At 35.1% G+C, this 27,523-nt stretch overlaps 3 protein-coding genes across 4 annotated transcripts; 2 read left to right on the forward strand and 1 right to left on the reverse strand.

The window, feature by feature from the left end:
• The first annotated feature begins 759 nt into the window (after positions 1-759).
• On the forward strand, positions 760-3,838 carry LOC18609754 (U-box domain-containing protein 11-like). Its single transcript, XM_007045042.3, has 4 exons — positions 760-1,228; positions 1,851-1,967; positions 2,050-2,445; positions 2,559-3,838. The coding sequence occupies exons 1-4, from the start codon at positions 905-907 to the stop codon at positions 3,627-3,629; spliced, it is 1,908 nt and encodes a 635-aa protein (XP_007045104.2). The 5' UTR covers positions 760-904; the 3' UTR covers positions 3,630-3,838.
• A 2,265-nt stretch (positions 3,839-6,103) lies between these two features.
• AT17.1 (plastid movement impaired protein) lies at positions 6,104-8,415 on the forward strand. Of its 2 annotated transcripts, none has more exons than XM_088803152.1 (2): positions 6,104-6,869; positions 7,021-7,204. In XM_088803152.1, exons 1-2 carry the CDS (start codon positions 6,246-6,248, stop codon positions 7,030-7,032), a joined length of 636 nt encoding a protein of 211 aa, XP_088659278.1. In that variant the 5' UTR covers positions 6,104-6,245; the 3' UTR covers positions 7,033-7,204. The 2 variants fall into 2 exon arrangements, with proteins under 2 accessions (XP_088659278.1, XP_007045105.2); XM_007045043.3 differs by lacking the exon at positions 7,021-7,204 and adding an exon at positions 8,036-8,415 and having other exon boundaries at positions 6,108-6,869.
• Positions 8,416-9,350: 935 nt separating this feature from the next.
• Positions 9,351-17,840, reverse strand: FAB1C (FORMS APLOID AND BINUCLEATE CELLS 1C). Its single transcript, XM_007045044.3, has 11 exons — positions 16,226-17,840; positions 15,258-16,055; positions 14,991-15,144; positions 14,505-14,849; positions 13,015-13,755; positions 12,599-12,930; positions 12,391-12,517; positions 12,111-12,275; positions 10,556-12,019; positions 10,172-10,438; positions 9,351-9,953 (listed from the first exon to the last, which is right to left on the reverse strand). Exons 1-11 carry the CDS (start codon positions 16,813-16,815, stop codon positions 9,699-9,701), a joined length of 5,238 nt encoding a protein of 1,745 aa, XP_007045106.2. The 5' UTR covers positions 16,816-17,840; the 3' UTR covers positions 9,351-9,698.
• Between the last annotated feature and the right edge of the window lie 9,683 nt (positions 17,841-27,523).

A 27,523-nucleotide genomic window follows, 5' to 3' on the forward strand; every position in this document is an offset into this window, starting at 1 on the left:
TAATAAAAAGAAACAAATTGAAAAAGTCTGTGAGACTCTATAATTGTTAGGCCACCACCAATTCCCCCACTCTAAAACATTGCCCATTTTGTTCCTTATAAAGATTAAACGAATAGGAAAAGAAAAGAAATGTTGTATGTACCTTAAGTTGTGGTGGAGTGGAGGACAAAATGAAAATATGACCATAATGAAGGACTTTACAGCCTAGCCAAAAAGCTTTTTTCTTTTCTTTTTTTAAATAGTTACTATTTTTCTATATGAAGAATGAATACTTGAAACTTAACTTGTTTAGTAAAATATATATATCAAATCAAATTAAATCAAATATTCAAATTTATTATTAGTGTAAAAAAAGAATAATATATTTTTATATATAATCAGTCGAGAGTTGATTCAATTGATTAGTTCGTTTATTTTTACAATAAAAAATTTTTGATTCCCATATGGTTGATCTCACGACTCTTGATGCTATCTTAAATATAAATGGTAAACAAAATGAGTAAAAAATTACACATTTGCACCTTAATATGAAAATCGGAACTGCCTATGTAGTTGGAATATATGTGGGAAGGAAAATATGAAAAAAAAAAATGGAAGTAAAAATTGTTGAAAACAACAAGAGAGTACGAGGTGGAAATGTAGGGTAATCTCTAGCAGTTGTTGTTGTTGTGTTACAATTCACAATATTCCAAATCCAACTGTATCCTCTCTCCTTTCCTTTCCTTTTCTTTTCTATTCTCCGCGGGTATCTCTATCTCTTAATCCAATTATTATTATTATTATATTATCCCTTTCCTCTCAAAATGCACCTTCAGCATTTCCTTATACTCGGCAATCCTTTTCTCTGAAAGGTATCTTTTATTGCTCCTCAATCCAATCAGGAGCCTACGCCGGGCTTTCAGAAATGGCTGGCGGACTCGCCTCGCATCAAGCAGGCGACGCTTCTCCGGCATTCTTGCTCCGCCTTGTCCACGACATCATCTCGGGGAATGTCGGCGGTGGAAATGGTCACCTCAATGTCGTGTTTAAAAAGGATTGCACGGATCTGGTGAGGAGGATAGCTCTCTTCACGCATTTGCTCGAGGAAATCAGCGATTTTGGACAGTCTGACCATGATGATGCCTCCTCCTCCTCCGCTTCTTCATGGTCGGCTGATCTGGCAGTGGCTCTCCAGGCTGCAAAGCGTCTCTTGTCCGTCGCCTCCGCCTACCATTCGAATAATTCCCCTGTAAAGCCCCATTTTCTGTTTCTCTTTAATTTTTTTAAACAGGAAATATGAGCGTACGATTGGTTTAATTAATTTTGATTTATCCAGAAATTTTGATCCATTCTTGATGTTGATATGTTAATTGGCATAGCATAGTCCAATGCCAGTTGTTTTACCACTTAAGTACTGCTACTAATGTCCTGCATTTTGATTTTATTGACGGGGTCAATTTTATGCGCAATTGATAGATTTAGTGAATTGTTTTTTCTTCTGGATAAGGAAATTTTTACACATGCTAATTACTGGGTCAATTTGTATGTACTTTGATAGTTAACTCCATTTGGGAAAAATTTTAGGCTCAATAAGTCGAATTAATCTATCAGAGTGCTAAGTTTATTTCTTGAATTTTTCAATATAAATTTCAATTGTTAGTGTTTGTCTCGGTAAATGTAGTAATTCTAATTAATTGAGCGATTTGGAGATTATGAGAAAATGCAGGAGAGGGGATATGTTAATTTTTGTATGGACTTTTTCTTTTGGGAGTTAGGGGAGCAGCTGTTGCTGAAATTTTGTTGTGGTTATGCTCGTTTCTTCTTAGTATGTTATGGGTACATATCTGAAATTTGGTATATCTTGATTTAAGGATGGAGCTGCCAAAAGAATTACTTTCCAATTTCAGTGTGTTACTTGGAAGCTGGAGAAAGCTTTAGAGAAAATCCCTTATGATCAGTTGCAAATCTCAGAGGAGGTTCAAGAACAGGTTTAGTTTGAGAATTTACATGTTGCTCATTTTTTTCTTCATTTATTTGCCTTTTTACCATCAACTAAAATATTTTTTTCAGGTATCGTTGGTGAAAGCACAATTGAAAAGAGCAACAGAAAGATATGGGTCTTTGAATTTGAGAAAGTTTTCTAATGCTCTGCCCCAGCCACTGGAAAAAGAATATGATAGGACCAACCATGAAAGTTTAGCAATGCTGGATGGCATTCCTGAAAATTGGGGTCCTCAAAGACATGGTGCAGATCAGGTGACTAAGATATTGGAAAGAGTGAAGAGCTCTTCAACCTCTTCTGAGGTCTGTCTATCAAATGAAAATGATTCCAAAGGGCAAGAGAATGTGGCCATTAAGGGTACTGAAGAACTCAAGAAGCCTGATGCACCAGTAATACCTGATGATTTTCTATGCCCTATATCTTTGGAACTAATGAGAGATCCGGTGATTGTGGCTACAGGACAGGTATAGTGTGCCACCACAACTACTGCTTGTCGTTCCTGTGTCTGATCAACCTTTGCCTTTTAGCCATCTCATTTCATCCTGGCTTCTGATTTATCATCTTCTTGATTTTACAGACATATGAGAGATCTTACATACAGAGATGGATAGATTGTGGCAACATAACATGTCCGAAAACGCAGCAGAAGCTGGAAAATTTAACTCTAACCCCTAATTATGTTCTGAGAAGTCTAATAAATCAATGGTGTGCTAAACATAATATTGAGCAGCCATGCGGGTTAGCAAATGGTAGGCTTAAAAAGAGTGATGGATCTTTCCGTGATGTTAGTGGAGACATGGCAGCCATCCAGGCTCTGGTCTGTAAACTGTCAAGCCGGTGCTTAGAAGAACGTAGGGCTGCTGTGGCTGAAATCCGATCACTATCAAAGAGAAGCACTGATAACAGGATACTAATTGCAGATGCAGGAGCGATACCTGTTCTGGTGAACCTACTTACGACAGATGATGTGTCATTACAAGAACATGCAGTAACTTCTGTTCTTAACCTTTCCATATTTGAAAATAACAAATCTCTTATAATGCTTGCTGGTGCCATTCCTTCCATTGTCCAAGTCCTCAGAGCTGGAAGTATGGAAGCAAGAGAGAACGCAGCAGCTACCCTTTTTAGTTTGTCACTTGCAGATGAGAACAAAATAATAATTGGTGCATCAGGGGCAATACCAGCTTTGGTAGATCTGCTACAACATGGGAGCGCTAGAGGGAAGAAAGATGCTGCAACTGCTCTGTTCAATCTATGCATTTATCAGGGGAACAAGGGCAGGGCTGTCAGAGCTGGAATTGTGACAGCACTGCTTAAGATGCTCACAGATTCAAGAAACTGCATGGTTGATGAGGCTCTAACAATACTGTCAGTTCTTGCTAGCAACCATGATGCTAAGGCTGCTATAGTAAAGGCTAGTACCATACCTGTTTTGATTGATCTTTTAAGAACAGGTTTGCCCCGCAACAAAGAGAATGCAGCTGCCATTTTACTTTCTTTGTGTAAGAGAGATTCTGAGAATCTTGCCTGCATAAGTAGGCTTGGTGCTGCGATACCCTTGACAGAGCTTACCAAGAGTGGCACTGAGAGGGCCAAGCGGAAGGCTACTTCATTGTTGGAGCACCTTCACAAATTACAGCAGCTCTGACCATTGTGGTTGTACCAGAGCGTTTGTTAATTGTTTTCTATTGACTCTAATTGTTTGACAAAATTGCCATTCTATTCGTTTCAGACCCAAGAACTGAGCATGAGATACAAAGCCATTCTCATTGCTCTCTGTGCATTCATTTCTTTCATTGATGAGTGTAAAAAATTTATTTGGTCTCTTGATTAATGAAGATTGCTTTCGTTTTGGTCTCTTGCTGTTGTTGAGAAACATTAATTATTGGTAGCCTGAGGTTTTTCATACAGCCACAGAAATTCCTTATGTTATTCTGTAAAAAATAGTGGATTGGAGACAACCAAAGTGCTTGGACAGTATGCTGTAGCTGAACATGTGACGATTGTAAATTTGTGATTCCTGTTATTTGTTCGAATAGTTGTACTGAAATTTGAAATAGAACAGCTAGGTGACATTGGATTTGGCTTAGCGTACAAATTTTCTTCCAGGACTGACAAAGTTTAAGAGGATCAATGGGCTTTATAATAATACTGCTAAACGAATGAATTACTTGCAGCATTTAGTTGTTTTGAGAATGTCATCTCCAGCTTTTCTCAGAGTCGAAACTTAGAAACAGAGCAAATTTGTTGCGGACGTTTATATCTCCTAAACAATCCCAAACTAAACTTATTTGAATGTCCGTCTGATTAATTGGACGCAGAAAGAAGTCTGATAAAATCCAATCTTTGAATTATTTTTTAAATTAACACTACGGCCTTATACTGTTATCGTATATTTGTAATCCACAGCTGGCTTTGGCCGATTCTTTCTGAAGCAAATTCTACTTTGTTGGTCGGCCTCCTTGTAGGGTCAAAGTATCAAAAATTGGGTGCATAATGATATATGACTTTGATCCTTAATTTGCATGCAAAAAGCACCAATTCAGAGAAAATTAAAGGGGACAACTCGCTAAGTAATCTACAGGCATACCTTGCTAATAAAATATAGGTGTTGTGCCTGTTCACTTCTTCGAACAAATTGGAGTAGAAGAAGGCATCAGCGTTGCAAATGTAACGTGACCTTTTTGCTTTGAAAGCAAAAGCGAAGATTTATCAAACTAACTGAAAAGCCGAAGTAATGGGAAATGGGCTTTGGATAATGCCAGTGTTCCCGTGACGCAATTGTCTAAGCCGCCGCTGGGTATGATGGCGGCGGTTGTCCTTTAGGAAAATTCTTGTTGTTGATTGGAGAAAAGAGGGTCACCAGAAGAATAGATAAGTATGCTTAATTTTGGATACGCATGAACAATATGATTTTCGTGAGCTTTTTGGGCTTTTTGGTCTGCTATTCCGTTAGTTTCTTTGTCATTCCTCCCTCTCGTTTTCCAGTTTCTTTCCTTGGAATTACCAAGCTGCTACGTGTTTATACGGCGTTGAACTGTTGGGCCATTGGGAAAGTGAAACTAGTTTTCCGTGAGAAATCCTTGCAGTACACGCATGCTAAAACCCTTGCTCCTTGCTATTCCTATAATTCAAAATCAAGCCAACACCGTTGGGATCAATTTCATGTGCAATGTGAAATTGCTTGCAGAATAACAAAGAAAAGAGAAAGTCTCGAGTTTGAATATTGAACTTATATAATAAAGAGGAAATTGTTTTTCCACATTCATATAATTATTCTAAATTCAACGAGCTTACGTAGGCGTGAAAGAAAATTTGGGGGAAAAAATGGCATGAAACTATGACAGATGATGCTGCGGTTAAAATCGAAACAGGGTCTTAGAAGCAGAGAAAATTAAGCCTGTTAATTTAACAGGCTTACAAGTAAGTGAGTTCCATGTTGATGAGCGGACTGTCAATTTGGACCTTGTCATTGAAAAATTCAAACTTTGCCAAAGCCTCGAAACCCTTACCTTTCTGCTTATGGAGACAAAATCAGCCTTAGCAGTCGGTATAATACTTGGTAACAGTAGTGAGAAAAAAAAAGGTTGGTGGTAGACTAACGTACTTTTCTTCCACGGTCAATTCCTCATGCTGAAATTGAGTAAATAATCATACACCATTAACCCTCAAAGTCAGTTTTCACATGTGCAGGTTGAATCTCAACAAGAAAAGGTCTTAATCCAGGTTTACCCCGTGCCGTGATTACCGTAAACCATTTTCGACAGAAGGAGAAAAGGACAAGATCATGCATATAATTTCCCCACATATCACGGGGCATGAATTTTTGCAGAATTGCCTCAAGTCCTTTTGTTGGGTGTATTTTAGCATGTGGACATGGTTGTTGAATTGGTTCTAAGCGGTTTAATTTCAGAATTCATATGTTAAATTTTGATTTATAGTTTAGCATAGATAATAATATTTGATTGAAAGCGATACGTTACGTACTTTTTTGTTTTTGTTTTGTCAAACATAAACAGTTGCCTATTTTCAAAAGGTTTGCCCTCTTTGTTGACCCGTGCTCCCTTAGCATCAACCACCAAATATCCCTTTGTCCTTTTTATCTCACACCCACCATTTAAATCTTGTATGCTTTAAAGTAGGCCAAAAGAGCAACCAAGCCAGTTTTGTGGTTCACCTCTCTGTCTTAAACTCAAAACAGGAACATCGAAGACATAAAGCGAGCTAGCTAGCTGTCTGTTTACAACTAACAACACTTAGGCAAATGGGGAATAGCTTGGGCGGGAAAAAGACCACCAAGGTCATGAAGATTAACGGCGAAACATTCAAGTTGAAGACCCCGGTGAAAGCTGAAGAGGTGGTAAAAGATTATCCAGGTCATGTGTTGCTAGAATCGGAATCTGTTAAGCATTTTGGTATTCGAGCAAAGCCTTTGCAGTCACACCAGAGCTTGGAGCCCAAGCGGCTCTACTTCTTGGTAGAGTTGCCAGAAGCTCCCAAGGAGATAGTTACAAGAAGGGTGCGGTCGGGTATAAACATGAGTGCTAAAGACAGGCTCGAGAGCCTGATGCTGTCGAGGAGATCCGTGTCTGATCTTACCCTCATGAAACCCAAATGTGTGATACCCGAGGAGTCCGAAGAAGAAGGGTCTGAAAGTGGAGCAATGAGGGTGAAAATGAGGCTACCAAGGGCAGAAGTGGAGAGGTTGATGAAAGAAAGCAACAATGAGGCAGAGGCAGCAGAGAAAATCATGCAACTCTGCGTGGCAAATACCAGAAACAGCCCACGTGAAGCTGCGCAGAAAGGAAACGGCGGCCTGTCTTTGCAGCAACAAGTGCATTGGAAGGGCAGCCACGGAAGAGTTGGAGAAGGTTTCAAGGCCCGTGAGGTTAGTTTCACCAGACAATGATCCTGTTTTCGTGGTATTTTTCATTGGGTTTTTCGTTTTTTTCCCCCTTTTTTTTTTAAGCTTAAACAGGAAAAGTTTATTATAGAATATGCTTATAGGAGTTGACAATTTTGATTTGTTATCTGTTTAGTTACAAGTGTGAATGGTATGACGTACGGAACAGGAATTGAGAAAGGGGAATTGTGAAGTCGTCGGACCAGAACAGAGTACTAGTAATACGTAAAGCAATTGTTTAGGAGTCAGCACCCTAAATTTGGACTTTTCTATGAAGTTCTCTCCGGCTAACTCCAAGTCGTCGAGAACATAATTCTAAATTCTGTTTTCTGAAGCAAAATTTGACTAATCACTTGAGTTTTCCAATGAGTTCATCTCATCTAGGATGTTTCCGAAACCAAAATATTGGATCTTGACCGTAGAAATAGATGCATCTCAATTAAATTTTAAGGCTAATTACATCGCCTTGTCTTTATTGGACTTGTCTCAAACTTAAGCTAAGCTAAAGCTAAAGCTAACTATGGTTCCAAGCCAAATCTATGTCCACTCACGTGCATTTGACCTAAGAATGAGGTTATTCTTGAAGAAATACATACTCTAGTATTTATCTTTGTCATACAACACCATATAAAATCTCCTTGTACTCTGCCCTGGCAGAGCCTTCGAAACAGCTGAATATGATCTTAAGAGTCTTTCTTTATCCATGATTCCACAAATCGATCAAATCCCCAGTGGGGACAAAGGGCAACCTAACTTTGACTGCAGAACAACCTTTCTTTTATTCGTTTGTTGTTTGAAAATTTTAATTATCACATATTCTTGTGTCTACCTTTCTTTTTTCTTTACGTCATTTCCCATTATCATTCAAGGAAGAAAATTATGAAAAATAATTGACCAATCCAGATGACTTTTTGATTTGCTTTCTCTATTCGAACTTAGACATGCATGCACGTCTTGTCATGTGATGGGTATAATTAAACAAAAAAAAAATTACAGAACCCATAAAGAATGGTAGTTAAAGTTGAAAGAGAATCCAAGGCAATTCACCCAAAGGCACTCTATTTGTTTTTCCAACTCCAAATCGAATTAAGTAATTGATTAATAACCGATCGAATCAGCTAACTTCTCAAAGTTTTCTTTGTTCCTTGCAGAAACGGGTGAGTTTCACGCCAATCAGTGAAGGAGGGAGCCAGATAGCAGTTACCTCTTGACAAACCATGAAGAGTATACTCACTCAGTGTTCTAATTAAATAAATCAGAGCAAAGCAATGGGAAGATGGTCCATGCTCAATTTTCCACATCCCTCTATACTTCACTCTACATATAAAAACAGTTTGTTGTACATAGAAGAAATATAGCTTTCAAGCTTTTAGAGTGAGAGATGTGACCTTGCGGGGCGTGCATGGTGGTTCAAATCTTTCTGCAATGACTCTATATATATATATATATATACATATAGTGATCTCTATTTCATGGACAATGTTTTATGTATTGTATCTTTTTTATACCTAATAGATTTTCTTTTTTGGCACATTAAGAAACTTTGCCCGGGGATGTTGGGAGAGCATGAATGGTACTGGCGGAAATTATTTAAACACTCCTCGTTCTAAATATTTATTAACAAAATTAATTAATTCATAAAATATGAATAATCTTTGTAAATTAACAGTAGTTTTTGGATTGTGATTAAATAAATTAATTTTTAAAATATTGATTTATTTGAAAAAAATAAAGTCATTGAGTTATTGAGTCAGATGCTCAAATATAAATATTGACAATATTATTAAAAAGGTAAATGGCATAAAAGCCCACGACTAAGCTCGAAAATCTCTATTTTCAAAAGAAGAAGATGAAGACTATGACATGAGGGGGAAAAAAGATTGAATTTTTTTTATATAAATATTCAATGGGTTAGAAAGAGAGGGCTTGCGCATGTGAAGACAAGCTCCACTGACTCAGCTTGATAGTTGAAGCAAGGAGCTCAGTGGCTATTGGTGAATAAATAAAAAAAAAAATGTAGGAGAGTTGGCAATATAAATAATTGCTTTTAATTGTAAAATCGAAATCATATTGATCGTTAAATGTAAACCCAAAATAATATTTCTAGATAGTACATTAACATAATAACAATTATTTAGTTTCAAAAGTAAACTCGAAAAATTAAATATTGAGATTTCATGACCATCTTGAGATTTAGTTAAATTCTTAAAATCATGCATAAAAAAAATTACTGGCCATGCTGTGCCGACCCATGGGTCACGATATATGATGACTCAGCCCAGCCCCTTAATAAGGTGAGGCCCATTACTGTAATAACGTGGGTCGTGCTGTACGCCCGTTTTGCCACCTCTATGTTACTGTGATTAGAACAGTGCTTTTATTATGGGAGAGAAGCATTATTCTCATAACAGTGACAAACCTGATTATAATGTGCATTATTATTATTAAGTATAAAGCCCTAAACAATTCATGTTAAGGTAGAGGAACCTTTGATTCTTCCGGGGAGCTTTTGCACATGCACAAGAGAAAAACTATACACTACAACATTACACCAGAGCCCTAAAAACTCTTCCCCTTTCTTTAGAGGTCATTAAAAAGAGCCCTCAAAAAGAAAGCTTCGTTTCCCCTCTTCACATTTGTAGTTTGTTTTAGATGCAGGCCACTTCTGCCCACATTGAAGAAATTGTGCCGAAAGAAAAAATGAGGATAAAAGAGAAACAAAACCTGGGGAGAGAGGGAGCTCCCTTCTCATTTATCAGCAATTACAATTTCTTATGCCTTATTAATGAACCAATGAATCAATGATAATACAGATCATGAAGTCCATTGATCAGGTACAGTGAGAAAATAGGTAGTCATAGCCTTCCGGAACCTTTTCTTGTACTGTTTAGGAGAAATAATTGTTGGGGATGCATTCTTTGGCCCACCTAGTATCCCAGACGCCTTAACCCATGTCTCCAAGTGCTTGTCCCAAGTATATTGTCTCATGTAATCAATAATTCCCAAAACCAGCTCTTTGCGCTCCTCATCCACTCCAACCAGCAATGAATAGTCCATGACAGCAACCGACTGAAAAAGCACAGCACAAAAATTTCAATAAATATTACTAAAAGAAAACCGCAAATGGGAAAAAGAATCTTAAGTCCAATGGAATAACTTGTTTAACATCATGAAAAGATTTTGGTTACGGCATCACATTCAAATCCTATTCCTACTTCAACATTGACCAGGAAGAATTTGAAAGATATGAACCATTTTTTAAAGCTCTTATGGTGGAAGCAACTTACTGCCAAAAAAGATGTATCATTCCAAATGGCTCTCTCAAGGCTTCTCTTTGCCTTGCTTCCCAGAAAAATGGGCTCTGTTCGCAGTGCTTCTAACAGATTCATATCTAGCAGTACTTTGTTTGTCCCTGTTGTATCCGGATTGTACCGTGACCTTGCAGAGCCCTTAAGATCATATACCCTTGAGATACTTCTTCTGAAAAATAGGTTCTCCATCACCATAAAATCCATTTTTGTTTCTTTGCCACCTTTCAGGTGTTTTACAGAGACCTACCATCAAGCCAACAACAAAAAATTTACAAAGAAACCTTGACATATTAGACACTCCAAACCCCAACTGGATGCACAGAAACAATGCTTTCAAAGAAGAACAGTAATGGGACAAACCTGATAAATACCAAGAATTTTAGCAAGGCAAGTTGGGCTTCCTGAGCTAAGAGAATCTGTCAAATACTTGAAGTATTCCGGTGCAAATTCATCAAATGATTCTAACTCCGTCTTTTGCACTTGTTTAATAATGAATCTCTCATCTAATGATTTGGCAAAATACACATTGCTCTTTCCCCCTTGTGCACTCCATTTCTGGCAGCGGCTCAAGGAACACAAAAAATCCAATTCACTAGGACAACACTTTCTTCTAAGAGAATCAAACTGTTTTGCAAAATAACAAGTCACAGAAAACTTCACTTTGCCACCAGCAGCAGAAGAATCATCTCCAAAAGAAACTGTTAAATGCGGAGACCTTTTTGTATCTGCAAACAAGGCACCCACAGATGATGAAGCATCTTCAGAGCCAAAACTTCTGTAATGGATATAATCCAGATCAAGAGAGCCAAATGACTGCCAGGGTGAAAAGTTGGAAGCTACAGAATCTTCTTTGCTCCTGTCACTGACACTCCAGCCTCCTCCATTTTCATAGGACTTATCAGCAACCCACTCCTCATATTCTTTGGAACTAAGAGCATATGCTATTATACTTGCAGGATCACTGTCGTAAACAGCAATAACAATATCACTGTGGCCCCTCTGCGGAAGAAGTAGCCGAGCCCCTTCAGCCATATGAGATGCAGAGGTGATTAAAGTGGGTGTGGAACTGAGCAACAAATTCAACTTTTGTGCCTCTAGAGGCAATGTGTAGGAGTAAGTGCTCATTACATTAGAAACAGGATCCCTCACCATACTCCTGTACTCTCCAGAAGCATGGAAAGATCTAAGTGTCAAAAAATGCAATGAAGAAGGGTACAATCCTTTTTGAATTCTTTCTTGGAATCTCAATACAGAATCAAACGAATGAAGCCTCATTGGAGATGCTATCTTTCTCAAAGTCAGATTATCAATTTTACTTGTTGGCCTGATAGAACCAGCTTGGGGGCCATCTCCCTGAGATGCTTCAGGAGGTTGAACTTTCAATGTGAGTAGATCAGTACCAGTCCAAGCAGAATCTATTTTTTCAGATAGAGTAGACGCAGGAGACGGGATGCTTTCATCTGGACGCACATCCTCCTCTCTCTTCTGGTGGCATAATGCCAAGTTAGATTCTTCTGGTACAACAGATTCCAAGGTTGTTAAACTTGAGTTCTGTTCCAACCCTATGTCATTCTTAGGAGGCTCCTGTGAATCTGAGGATCTGCAGGCATTTGGCTCATGAGCTTCAGGTTTTCCATCCTTAATATGATCCATGTCAGCTTTAACAGCAGAACCTTTCTTAAGAAGAGAGTCCAATGAATGAAGTTGCCGATCCCAAACATGTGAAGCAATTAGAAGTGAACGCCTCAAGCGATTCAGTTCTAGGATGTCCACAGCTGCTAGACCAAGTGGTGAAGTCTCCATAACAACTGGTTGTAGCAAACCCTATAAACAAGAAAGCTAGTCAATGATAGCACATACACACCACCAAGTATATTTCTAGGTTATATCAGTAACTAGTATTCAGTGTACTTACATTGTAATCATTTCTTTCCTTTCGAAGTTGATCTCTCAGTTCCATAATGTGATTCGGTAACTCACTTGCATTTGATGATTGACAGCTAGCAGAATTACTCTTCTGTTCAATGTGGTCAAGTACATCAGATATGTCCGCATACAACATTTCCATTTTGACCATTAGCTGTGGAAGAAAGATAAAAGTCAATAATTTCAAAATATGATAATTTCATTCGAATAAGAACAAGAGGGGCAATTAAACAACAAAAAAAGAACAAGAGGGAAAATAGACAACAAACCTCGGCTGCGTCTTTTCTAATCCACTCCTGCTGAGCGTCCCCACTAAATTCAAGCATTGATGGGGGCAAATGGACCGATAGTATATCAATTGGGGAATAGCGGAAGAATGCAACCATGTTGCCAAATCTGTAAAATGATACTCATAAGTATCAACATCATCCTTAACTGTCAACAGATACTACATATTAAAAACTTTACAGCATTTACCCATAGAAACGAAGGCAGTCCCTCTGCAATGAATGACCACAGGTTGCAACCCGATTAGCAGTCGCATGATTTGAAAAACTAAGCTCCAAAAACTTTCCAAAAGAAAGTCCCCAGGCAGCATCAGACATAACAACTCTATGAGTTGCTGGAGGAACCCCATCTATATGAGCACACCTTAGGCATCGGTGCCACATCCAAATCTTACCATCCCGTTCACCAGGCAGCTTAAGAGAGGAAAGGCGTCTTACATTGATTGTCAGATTCCCCTGCTGGTGGGTATAACATATAACGTGGCCTTCAGCTGGCTCATTACAAGAACGGCAGCAAGATGCCTGCAAAGAAAACCTATTAATATACAATTCAAACATAGACCCCATATTCTCACATGAAGGCACACAAAATCTGAAATGAGTTACTTGATCAAACAGATCATCACGAAGATATCTTCCGAGTGGTTTATCAAAAGAACCATAAAACTTTATTCGCAGGAGCCGTGACCGTTCACATACAGTTCCTTTCAGCACACACCGGCTTGAAAATGAAACCAATATACTCTGGTGAGTGTCGGTGGCTGAAAAGTATTCACTGGAAGCTTCATCCTCATCAATCTTTTCAAATTTAGCCATTTCGTGAATCTCACCAAGATGCCTCTCCTCTTCTGTCATAGTTTCTTGCAACTCTGATCGAGGAAAATCTCTAATATCACAAGGCAACGTCGTGGACATCTTCAAATCCTTGAATTGTTCCAAAGAACACATGTCCAAACCCTCATCATGTGCCAAGTCATCATTGCATGCATCAAGAAAGGAACCACCAGATGAAGGAAAAAAATGACTTTGATCATAGGGCTCAGATAATGATTCCAATCCTCCATGCCCTGAATTGTGACTCAGAGATGCATCATCCTGAGCAGAAGCATTGACTATCAAGTTGAAACTGGATGGAGAAGAGGAACTAGGTACAACCGAAATGGCATTGTCGGTCTGCGTTTTCTCTGGTACAGCAATTGAACGTTTTACTTTCATCTTAGGCAGAGTAGCACCTTCATCAGCAAGGAAGGAAGTCTCAAGTGATAAGTGATAGGCTGCAAAAACAGCATATTGAACAACATGTTTAACCTTCTTTAGTTCTTCACGAGATCTGCCCCTCAGCAGGACCTACAAAGAGAACCAAGGCAATCTGATTAGAAACAACTATGCTTAACATCTTTGGAAGATACTGGCATCAAGATCATATATGTTAAAATACAGATCAGTGAACACATTCCTGCAAGTAAGATTTATTTTCATTTCTCATGCAAACATCCATGTTTTACAAGCCCGAGGCTATTTTACCATCCACATGAGCAAATCAAATACTGGTCCTCAACAGCCTATAATGATCAGAAAGAGATCAACGTGCAACTAAATTTCATCTAATCTTTTGTTACGTTCCTCCTTTTCCACTTTCTGCACTGAATAAAGAACTAGAACAGTTCGAGAGAAATGTGCCACAACAACTCATACAATCAAACCACTCAACAAGTAGAAAGAAATCAATTTCCAATAGTTTCATAGTTACATACACATAAAAGGAGAGGACGGAGGGAGAGTAGGGGATAAAAGCATTTATTTAAATAAATAAAGCCATGAGACCATATCAACAAGATCTAACAAAAGAAATTTGGAAAGACCCAAACTAAAATGTTTGTGCCACATAGAGAAGCAAAAGACAAATTAATTGAAAGAATGGAAATGGAGTAGAGTTCAGCACTGAAAGCAACTATAAGAATCGAAATGCTCATAAATTAAATGTGGACAGCCAGTGTGTATCCTACAAAAGAAAGAGGGAAGCATATGTGGTTCAAAATTCCCACAATTCAAAGGAACTAAAAAAAGAGAATCATATGCATAAATAGAAATATTACCGTGCAACCTAAACGCCTCGGACAACCTTCAAAGAACATCAGTGTTTTTGATGGTTTCTTGTTAAACTGATTGGCCATCTCGTGTTCTTCAGTTACTTTCTCCAACCGGAACAATTCGCAGTGCCCCAATTGCTTAGCAGATAAATTATCAATTGATGGACAAATAAGAGCACCAGTGCACCTTGCTATACGCTCCAATAATGGCCTTTTCACATTGAGCACTAATGAAATTTCCTTAGCAAGTAGATACTCTTGTGCATATGAAGACACACTCTTCTCTACCAGCAGTACATTGGGGCGAAGAGCCTCAATCTTTGCAATGATCATCTTGAGATGATCATTTTCCTGCCCAAATGGCAAACATTTAGAACACACATGCACATACATAAAGAGAGAGAGAGAGAAAGCACACAAATATGTGATGGTTTTAATCCCACAAAAACCTTCTATTGACCTGCATAAATGGAATAAGTGTTTAAAACAAACCTGTTGAAGTAATGTATTAAAAGATGCCAGCTGATTTGGAACTTTCAGAAATTCTAAGGCCCCCCCTAAAAGAAGTAATCTAGGATTTTTGTATTGTGAGGTCATGCGCTTGTGTTTTATATTTTTGGTACAGACCACTCCCTTGACAAGGGTGCTGCAAGAATGACAGAATTCACGAGTTATGAACTCATATAATAAGAATATAAACGGGAAAAACTATAGAACATTGAAATTTAGAATATCTGAAAAAAGTAAGGCAGCCCACACCTCTCACTGGGAGTTCCAGACGCCATACACTTAACCTTCACATAATCACCAGGATCCATACTGCCTCCTCTGCTAGTATCTGGTTTCACAAAATTCGCGGCTTGCCATGCTATAGCTGTGACAATGTCAAGCCAGTCCCCAGCATTATCCTCTTTACCAACTTTAATACCCTCACCTTGTAATAGTTGTGACACAAGAGCCCTAAAATGCCCCCGTATTACGGCTCTGAGAGGTTCTTTGTTTCCCTCATTTTGTTTCTCCCTTGCTGGGAACATACTTGAAAGGCTACTACTGGATGAGAACATTGCACCAGAATCCCCAATATCATCATCTTCATCATCATATGTAAAGAAGCTACTCTCTGCCTCATCGTTTTCATCCTCAGGTGGTGGGGGATACCATATCAGACCATTGTTTTCAAAATCCAATGGCTTTTGGGACTTTGCATAATGATTACGAAAAACAGACATGTCATCAGAGTAATCATCAATATTTTCTGGTTCCTCACTCCCTGTCTCTGGCTTTCTTAAAACAGCCATGTTTTCTTGATCAAAGGGACCAACATACTGAGCCATTGGGCTCCCTTCTTGCCTCCGCTGTACAGAATGCCCAACTCTATAAGGAGTAAAATTGTTCCTAGAGGGGCTGACTGAAGGACTTGATCCCACGGACTTAAAGCTATAAAACTCATGTCTAGCACTAATACTACTTGAATCTAAATCCGAAACATCATGACAATATTCGGCCCAGGGACTCACAAAGTGCTTACCAGAATCATCAGCATCTTCTTCATCACTCCTACACCAGTAAATACACAAATAACAACACATTCACTACCAGGAAAAAAAAGATGAAAAAAAGGTCAAGAACAAAACTAATATTAGGAGGTTAACGGGGGTGTCTCCAATTTACATACAAACAGAAAAACGAAAATTCCAGCAAAGTAATTGTCATCTAAGCGGAGGTACCTGCTGGGAGATCTTCGAGTAGATACTGGAGAAGGATGAGCACTAAATGAAGTCATACTCTTGCCAGTCACTGCCTGCAGAGAAAACCTGCAATCTCGGGCTTCAAGATACCGGGCAAGATGATCACTCTTGATTGATTCACTATTCACAGAACATGGGGATGGTGGTTCAGGGCTCTCCCGGGGAGATTCAGAAGGATGCACTTTCTCACAATACTTCCTTCCTCCACTTTCACGCCTCGCTTTAACCCCATCACAACAAAACTTGCAAGATTTAACACTCATCATCCTAGAAAAATCATTACCCTTTACATTAGCTGATTGTTCAGCAGCAACAACAACAACAACACGGGATTCATATCTTTCAACACATTCTGAACATAACCAACGACCACAGCTTTGGCAACGGTATCTATGAGAGAATTCATCAGCAAACTTCATATCACATTCACAACACATTTTTTTGCAAACACCGTTTTTGAGCCTCCCAAATTCTTCACCAGGGAAACATGAAATATCACTTGCTCCCCAAGAAATCCAAGACCTAACTTTTTCTATTAGATCTAATAGTGAGCTATCGGGTATTCCCATAAGAATCCCAAACAACCCCCACAACAGAATTCCTATCACCCCTCTTTTCTCCTTGATCTTCCTCTTCTAAATCAGTATTTATGAAAAAAAATCTTTAGTTTGATATGGAAATATTGAAAATTTAATAGAAACCCACAATAAAAATGGTGGGTTTCGATTGATTTTTAGGGTATGTGTTTTTATAAGCTTACAATTGATTGATTTTGACTTTTTTTTCTCAAAGGTGTTAATAAAAGGAAAATGAAACTAAAATCCTCCGGGGTATCACAAAATATTTCCGAGGAGGAAAGTAAATCAAAACCTCCCCCACAAACTAAATTTTTTACTAAATCACAAATCTCATAATAACAATATTTACACATCAAAAATCACAATAACAATATCGATAATAATAATAATAATAAGCCAAGAAATTTCCCAATCAAGAATTCGACGACGACAACAACAACAACAACATAAACCCTACAATAAAAAAAAAAAGATTCAACGGAAACCTGACCCACAAAAATGAAAAAAGAAAAACTCAAAAATATCCCGAAAAATTCAGAGCTTTAACCACTCCTGGATATATCAGGAATGCGTCCGTAGATCGATACAAGCATCCGAATTACTGTGACTTATAGTGGGGTTTCAGTTTTTCAAACCAAATCCAGAGACCAAAATAGAAACACTAGAAGAAGGAGAAGAAGAAGAAAGAAAAAGAAGAAAATTAGATACGAGGCAAAATGAGGATCAGCAGGAGGAAAAGAAGGAGTACAGAGAAGGTTCCCTTTCTACCGGAATCAGCACGCATTTCCATCGACTCTACTCTCCCAACAAAACTCTTCTTTACCCTTTTCTTATTATTTCCAGTTTTTCCTTTCTTTTCTTTTTGCTTCCTTATATTATCACCTCTCTTCTCCTTTTTCATTCCCCTTCCATTCCCTTCCCTTCCCTTAGCCCCCTCTCCTTTCCCTCTCAACACCCAATACTATAATATTTCTCTCTCTTCTTTTGCTTTTTCTTTTATTTTTTTTTGAATGTTCGGTTTAATTAGGGCTAATGGGGTTGTATTTTATTGAGTGAGTTGTACCTGATTGGTCATCATGGTACTTTTTTTAATCTTAATTCATTTCTTTATTTCTTTTAGACCCCCCATCTTCAAGCTTTCTCTGTTCATTGGTCAGCATCAATGTTTCCATTTTCTTTTTTCTCAATTTTTTTATGCATGTTGATTTATTAAAACCCATGCATTTATCACGTCACAATTCTTTGTCCATTTTCTTTTATTTAAAATTTAAATTTTGAGTAAAGTTTTTTCTCGTTGACAGTGATCTTAAATGCACGATATAATTGTAAAAGTACCATCATATAACACGATTTATTTTAGAGGGAAAGAGACAAAAAAAGTAACAATGAAATGAATTTCCACGTTTTATAACTAAAATGAACAAAGTCAAATTCAAATTTGTCATTTATTTATTAGATGAAAATGCATAATTATGATGCAATAAATGAGTTACTTTTTATCAAAGCGGGAAACAAATAATACACATTTTATTTTAAACAGATTGGGGGGCTTTGTGAGCTGCTGTAGTATTCTTAAGTCTACGGATTATATTTGGGGATAGGGTCGTAAAGTAGATTTTGCGTGGTTCCGTTTTCTTCATTAACCAACTTTACACGCTTTTTCTACCTGCGTGTACTACACGCTCCGTTGACAACAACTAAAAAATTTGGGCTTTCCGACTGGGTCAGGTTGGCGGGTCTCTTTTGACCCGACCTCTCAAGAATCTTTGACAAGTTCTTGACGTAGTCCCTCACCTTCTTACACCATTTTTAATTAATGAATCGCATGCTACACTCTCGTCATTAGTGGATAAAATTAAAAATTTATGACTTCTTAAAATAAAGATTTGCAAATTGAATTAGGTAAGAATGTATTTAGTTTTAAGGATTCCTTAACTTTATTTATACATGAGGTTATGTGTGTATGGAATTTATCCATATGATTAATCTATAAACTCAATTCAAATTACTTGCATTAACATTTAGCAAAAAAAAATTACTGGCATTAACAAGTACAATAACATCTCCAGTGAGTTTATGATTCAAACTTGATATTAGAATTCAAGATTTCACATTATCTTATATATCTTAAGTTCGAAATATACGAGAGGAATGAGATTTTTTTGTTGGAAGAGAATTCAAGAATACCCTTTTTTTGGTAAAACCCAAAGCTTAATGAAATTTTGTTATTCAAAAAATTGATTGGATTACCATATTTACTTAAAAAATAAAAAATATTTTAATAATTAATCTATAACTTAAAATTATAACATAAAATCTTAAGTTTAAATCCTAAAAAGGAATGATTTGAAATGATGCTTATTTACCACAAAAATAAATATTATTTTAGTAATTAATTTGTAACTTGAAATTATAACATAAAATCTCGAGTTTAAGTTCAGAAAAAGAATGATGAGAAATTATGCATATTTAGCTAAAAAATAGAAATTATTTCAGAAATTAAATTAGTAACTTGAAATTATAACATAAAATCTCGAGTTTAAGTTTCGAGAAGGAATGATGAGAAATTATGTACTTTTACTTAGAAAATAAAAATTATTTCAATAATTAAATTTGTAACTTGAAATTATAACATGATATTTAGAGTTTAAGTCTCGAAAAAGAAGGATGAGAGATTTATGCATATTTACCTAAAAATAAAAAAATATTTTAGTAATTACATTTATAACTTGTAATTATAACATGAAACTCGAGTTTAAGTCTTGAAAAGGAAGGTTGAGAGATTTATGGAATAAAAGAGCGTTATCATTCTTGATGTAAAGTAAGAAAAAGAAATTATTTTTATGAAGACTTGAATTTTAAGTTCTAAATGACTTCAATTTCTTGCTGTGATTAAAGAAAACAACTATTGCAGTATAAATTAAATGCAAAGAAATGATCATCAAGTTACTTTATTTTCATAATAAAACCATCATAAAGCTTTTACTAGGACAGTTGGCAAATTTGTACTGTTTTTTTTTTTACTATATTTTAGTTAAAAAAAAAGTCATTAATCTTTCATAATTATTAATTATTGTCCTGTACCACTCTAATGATAGACCTCATTAAGCTATACTCGAAGTGGATTACTGTTCAATTTCGCAATCATAAAGATTTGTATCAACTTGGTCACCTTTTTTTCAACATGGGTTGCTATCCAAATTAAAGAAAAGGAACCCGAATACCCTAATTCTTAAATTCTATAAACATAAAAAGGGTGTGGGATGGCATGTCCCAGGAACATTTTTACAGGTAAGGTGGGTTTGGTAGCATTAGCTTGGCATTTGGTTTGGTGAGAAGACAACATCTGCAAAGGTGTGTGTGACTGTGTGCTGCCAAGGTGTGCCGAAAGATGAGGCTTTTTTTTTTTTTTTCCTATTTCTTTCTCCCTTCTTTATACTATTATGCTCTTGGCATTTTCTATGGGGATTTTCTTTTCTGTTGAATAAAAAAAAGTCTCACTAATTTTGCTTCAACTTTATTATTCTATTTACATACAAACAATTCTCATTTGTTAAAAAAAGACTATAGCAGGATGGGAGAATTATACAAACTAACAAGTAATGAATATTTCTTAAAACTCACACCCTGACACAGGATTTCAAGCATACCATCATCATATTAAATTATGCCCTTATTCCAATTTTATCGAAAATAATAAACTGATCATGGTTAAAAATTAAAATAATGGGTATGCGTAGATATATTATATTGTTGTTGAATGTCCCCAGATTCTTATGGAATGACCAATTTGAGAGTTGCCATGAGTCACTAGATGCCCCTCCACAGTTTAGTTTCGAAAGCTACGTCATTTCTTCACGGGTATAGTCACTAAAGGATAAGCGTAGAGTGAGCCGCCCCTAGACGTTTTTTCTTCATCACCATCATTTATGACTCATCTCCATGTGAGAATATGTTTATTTTTGTTGATTTACTTTTGGTATGGTTGGTGTATGGAGAACCCATACCACTTTGCTTTATGAAAAATAAGAGATAATTAAACTAATTAATGCTTGTCAAATTAGGGCTACAAAGGCCCCACTTGTGCATGCCCTTTGTCCTAAATATTAAAAGCCTAGTGAAACAACCAACGTCCTCCTTCCCTTGCCTTTATTTCTTTTCTTTTTTTCAAGTTAAAAACCCTAAACTAACCTTCTTGTATCTTGGTAGTCTATGACTATAGTTAACATAGAATGAGGATTCTCCTTCGATTGTATTGCTTAATATTCTTATGATCCATTATCCACCAACAATACACTCTAAGAATGCCTTGGCATGATGTTATAGTGTCATCATCCATTCTCTAGGATAGAATTAATCCTTATTATGAAAAAGGTTAAGCACTTGAATCTCGATTTGGTATCCATCAATAGGATGCTTCACAATTTCGGGAAGATGTTGTTGTGCTTTCATATCAATGATTTGTTCAAAGAAATTACAAGATGTATTCACTATACTATATTTGTATTTAGCAAATATTATTCCATTGATCCTTTCAATGACATGACGACGCCCACTAACCCTACTACCCTATATCTTATCTTCATGCCATTTTTTTCAGCAATGATCAGGCAAATATATCGTAGTCGCCTCCATAAAAATGCAACACCATGGTATTGCTTTTTATATTTCTTTTGTTCTAAATTCATTAGTTTTATTTAACTTTTATGAAGTTTAAGAGAAAATTTTAACTTCAATTTTTTTATGAAAATTTTAATTTTTTAATATAAAATTGACTTTCCATAATTTTTAATATCCACGATGCTTTTCAAAGATTTTTTTAAAAGTAATGCATCAATCTTATTAATTGATGTTACCAAAATTTCATTCTCACATGTTATTTTAATGTAATTGTTCTGTTTTTATTTTTTTAATAAAAAATAAAAACATCGTAATTTTAAGATATTAAAGATAGATAAAATAAAACCCAAAAAGTATTTTTTTTTTTCTGTAAAGTGCTAATACGAGGGGAATAAATTATAATAAGACAGAAATAGAGTTAGACTTATTGTACTCTTGGTTTTTAGAAATAATAAAATATAAAGCTATTCTTTTAACTACCAGTCACCAAAACTTTTTTTTTTATTTGTTTGGTAGAAGTAGTCATCAAAAGTTAATGTACTATAATTTCCACTATAATATTGTTGAAACATTTCAATTATTTGTACGCTTTTGTTTTGACCAATTTTCCTCTTGCTTTCTTCAGGATGAAAAAAGTATATGCCTTCTTCGAGTTGCTCCTGGCAAAAACAGCATGCCAGAGCTTGGCTTGTTTACAGAATTGCTTACGGTTGAATTTTCCATTAAAACCTCCATTAATTCTACATTATACAATTGCTTTAGGTTTGTCAAGAAAATAAAAATCTGCATTAAAACCGCAGAGTAATGCTTTGATTTCGTAAAAATAAGGATTAACATAATGCAGACGTGTGATTAAGTAAAATTCAGATTGTAAAATTTATTTTGAAGAATCCTAACAAAGTATTTATATCATCCATTTATCTTTAGATATCTTTACCATCCTATATAGACTAAATGTTTAAATTAGAACTAAACGTTTGAATACTTTTCAATTAAGGATCAAACGTTTCAATATAATAATTAAGGGTCAAATGTTTTCGGATCCTTACAATTAAGAGTTAAATTGACAAGTGAATGGAACTTATATCACAAACGAAAGACATTACAAAGCAGCTTATCTATCATCCTAAATCAACATCAGATCGAGAAGAAAGACACTATAAGACAGAAATGACTTTTTGACAAAATTATTTTTTCGTATCTTACAAAATAAGTCAATGTTTACGTCATATACTTATCTTACACATGTCAAATACTTTTCACCTTAACCCTTAATTGTAAGAAATAAAAAATATTTAACCTTTGATTATTACAATTGAAACAATTAATCTTAAATTGATAAAAATCCAAAAATTTTGACCACAAATTAATCTCTATATATATATATATATATATAAATGTCAAAAGTATTATTTGACGTTCAAACACCGTAGAAAAGATTTACTTCACCAAAGTATAACTGCTCATTTAAGCCTGCATGTCGCAGCAAAAGCTGCCCAAATTGGACCTATGAATACTACTAGAATAATCTTTTAGCTTGAAAAAGATGCCTTTTAGAGCAAACTTATTAAAGGGTCAAATATTTTCTTAATTATGCCCCTCTCAACTCAAATGAAAATGATTTTTTATCTGTCAAATTTAAACCAGATGCTAATTTCAATGAACCCTTGGATGCCCTTGATTAATTAGGAGGCACTGTCCAAACTAACGATACCCTTATTGGGAGTTTAGGTCACACATTAATTTACATGGATTTAGTATGTAGATGTTTTTGCACACATATCCAAAACATAATAATTACAATTTAATTTCATATTTGGAAATCACACTAAAATTGTTTATAAAAACTTGTATCAAGCATGCTTTGGGTCTTATTATTAAAAAAAAAGAAGAAAACTACGAACTTGGAAAATTGCTTTGGTATGAAGAAATTACGTGTTAGTTCAAGAAAGAATAATCTTATGGTAGTCATGGGCGGTGGTGCTGGCTAAAGATAGCAATGACCATTCCCCTTTATAGTCCCTATTCTTCCTCTTCCTGCCCCCTTTTTTTGAGAGTCCTAATCCAAATTTGATGTTCCGAAAAGGAAACCCAAAGGCAGGGCAACATCAGATGCTGACGAATTTGGGACAGCTGATGGATTTTTTGGGTCGGCAGAAAAAGAGAAGGTGCCCATCAATGCACAATTCTTGACTAATTGATCATTGTTTAAGCTGAAGATTAGAGACCAGCAAACAAATTTATGCCTACTTTCTTGGTTTTTCGTTTCATAGTTTAGACAAGTAAATTGAATGCTAGGGGTGTAGATACTTTTTCTTTCATTAACGTAGACAATTGCGTGCTGGGGTCAAACTACCCCATCTGCTTGTCAAGTTTAATTCAAATATATTTTTTTTAGTAAAAGTAATTCAAATCTAATTAAGATGATAATTGTAGTGTTGACTTTCTAAAAGATCATTTTGAGCATGTACAGTTTTTCGACTATGTATTTTGAAAATTTCTAAATATCAAGTTCAATCACACGTAGATTTCATTTAACTTTATGATAGTTCGTCAGTTTATTTGATTTATTTATTATATTTTTATTGAATATGTACTTAAAATTTTTTAAAAGTCAAGTTCAAGTTTTATAGTATATGGATTTCATTTAATTTTACATTGGTTTGTTGATTTAATTAGTTTGTTCATTACTTTTTTGTTGAATGTAATACATTGAATAATAGTTCATTAAATTGTAATTTTTAGTTATACATGTAACTTTATACTTTTTTTTAAAAGGATTTTTGAAAAGTTCTTAAAAAAGTAATTTTTTTAAAAAAATAAAATTAAAAAAAAAACTAAAAAAACTCTAAAAATGAGTTTTCTCTTATCTTTTTTTAAAAATATATTAACATTTCAAAAAATATTTATATCTTTCAATCAATCTCCCTCTCCTCTCCTTCCTTCTTTAATTGTTTGGTAAAATTGCGATTATCCTCTCCTTCACCTCTCGTTACAAAAACTAATAAAAAAAAATAGAAGACTTAGTAACAAAATAACAAAGTTTAAGATTTTTCTATTCTTACAAAGTTTAAGAGAAGAGAAAATCTAAAATTAAAAACTGTATTCAAGTACTATTTAAAAGTTTTTTATTTTTTTCATTAAAAAAAATCTAATACTATTACTATCACACAAGTTTGAGAGTTATTTTCTTTTTTTATTGATTATTTTTATGTTAACATCTGAAATCGTATACAAATTTGAAATAGACTTATATTCAGCTTTAATTTATTAGGTAATTGAAGATGACATGAATACTCTTTATAATAATTTTAACCAATTAAAGCTTATATAATTTGTTTTACTAAACAACTTAACAAATAACTTTAATTTAATTTTAAAAATTATTATTTTTTATAAAAATTTCATAATAATTTTTAAACTAAAAAAACTTAAACCAAACAGCCTCATACAAATTTCTTTCTTTGTCAAATGGGCTAACTTACTGCTATGTTACTCCAATAGTAACTATGGTCCAATCTTTGATTTATGTTACAACACCTTAATTGCATTAAATTTTATCATTATTATATTTTTATTTTGATTGATTTGCTAACAAAATTAGCAGAATAATATCCATGAGGTCAAAAGATTCTCTAATATTTTTTCGGTTATAAATATATATATATATTTTTAAATCTTCCTTGGTACAAAATTATAAGTTTTGCTTGTTTTTGGATGACATGTTTTATTAGTCAATCATAAGGTTAAATGACATGCTCGCCGACAATGATACAAATCCATGTCCTTGGCCTCATACAAAAGGCAAAGTATTCCAACATTACTTTTATGGAATGGAGCATAATTTAACCAAACAGCTTTATGCTTTCTTTCTCTTTTGCCTCAAAACCTTCACTTTTTTTTTTTTTTTTTGTGTATTTTAAGAAGTGCAGATATATTTTTGCATACAAAAGTTGGGTAACCTTTGTTAGGAAATTAGGAGGAAGTATGACATGTAAAATAATAATAATATCTAAAAGGTAAGAAAAATTATCAAAGAAAATTCCACTAGATATATGATATTCCTATTATTGGATATTCAATTGACTTTGGATGTTTTAAGACAAGTGGTTGGTGTGTGGGCTTTGAGATACACAGGACAATAGAAGATGAAGATGGTTTGCTGAAAAAACATTGCACGCCAAGTTTGTGAAAAATATTTAGCATGTGTAATGCGACCTGCGAGAAAAATATCTGAATTAAAGTAGGTCAGAAATTCCTGGCTTTATATAAGACAAATGTGACCAGAAAATGTTAACCCAACCTTCTCTCTCTAATTTCTGGACTAATACTTGATTTTCGCCCCTTATTCCCCCCTATTTTCCCTTAGAATTGGCTTAAATGCGGTTTAATTTATTTGATAATCAAATAAACCTCGCATTTCCAACCACGAGAACAGCTGCTGGGTCAGTGTCATAATAAATAAATATAATCACAAAAACCTATGTGGAATCTCATCATACATACTTTAATTTACTTGCCCTCCACCCCCCCCCCCCCCCCCCCCCCCTCCCTTTTTTTTTTTCTAGAGAAACCACCTGATAATTGGAATTTAGTAGGCATTTGAAAATTCCCTCGAGCCTTTTTCAACTTGGGATTCCTTCAAGTCGATCCAGCAATTGGTGGCTGATGGCCCCTCAGAAACTCCATTTGCTTCTCCTTTGTGGGGTGTCTTTCTGCCTGTTCCAACCCAAACAACTGGCGTGGCCCTGTTTACCGCCTTCACATGTCATTTATTCCTTACATCCAGAGGAACATAGTGACTTAATGAACATAGGAGAATTCCATTGAAATTGAGTAAAATACTCTCTCTCTCTTAAATTTTAATTAAAATTTTAAACGGATCAATTAGTTTTCAAAATAAATGTTTCACTTTAAAAATGCAAACATCGTTAACAAAAATTATGAAATAATTTAAATATTTTTTATTAATTAAAAAAATTATTATTATATTTTTAAAAAAATTAAAAAAATAAAGAGCACTGATTAGCTCCTGAAGAAAGGGGAGCACTGGCCGGTGCTCCCAATAGATCGATGATCCCTAAAGGAGGAGAGCGCCATTTTGAGCTTTTTTTTATTAATAAAAAATTAATAAAATTATATAATAGTAATTTAAAAAATTAATTAAGAGTAAAATTATTTTTTTTTATTACGTCATCAAATTGTTGCAAACACGATTGATTAACGACTGAACCTACATGTCCAGTGAAAAATATTTTTTTGGACGAAATATTCATTTTGAAAACTAATGAACTTTCGTATAATTTTTATCAAAACTTAAAAAAGTGAACGTATTTTACTAGTTGAAATCTGAATGGTCCATATCGCAACATTTTGCTTAATTAATTGATATGCGTAATCTCGGCTAAAAAAATTGAGTTCAAATTTCTCTCTCTGCTTAAAAAAGCCCAAAAAACAGATTGAACAAATCAACTTAAAATTAAACTAAATTCATATTCGATGAGACTTGATCTTGGATTTAAAGATTAGAATCTAAAATTAAGAAATTAAATTTGATGTTTCTGAAATTTTGAAATTAAATGCGGATCAAAACAAACTTTGAAATGGAAGAGTAGGTTGCTGCTCCTTTGACTGTACAAATGGAATGATAAGGAAAGTAGTCATGTATTTAGAAAGAGGAAAGAGATAAATTTGTAGAAATAGAGAAAATTGACATTAGGTCATTGTTTTCTATCAGAAATGCAATTCTTTTTTTTTGTTTTCCTTTCCCAGAATATGCATTTTAACTTTAGTTTTTGATGAGATATGCTTGGCATGATGCAAGTCCAATGGCATCCCACCCACAATACCCACTAATGGTGCAAAGCTTAAATCTGTGGTTAAGGTTAGAAAACTCCCTGAAAGTGCAATGTCATCATCAGACACAATGCCTGACTTTGGCCCCAAGACATTATGCACCAAATGAAATTTTCTAACTTAAAAAGCTAAAATCACATTTTGTTGTTCTTTTACTCATGGTATGGTCAAAGTTTTCAACCACATTAAACCACATTTCAAGCTATTCTTCACTGACACTGAT

The sequence above is a fragment of the Theobroma cacao genome, chromosome 2, assembly GCF_053813885.1.
Source record: "Theobroma cacao isolate CCN51 chromosome 2, ASM5381388v1, whole genome shotgun sequence".
Lineage (NCBI taxonomy): Eukaryota > Viridiplantae > Streptophyta > Magnoliopsida > Malvales > Malvaceae > Theobroma > Theobroma cacao.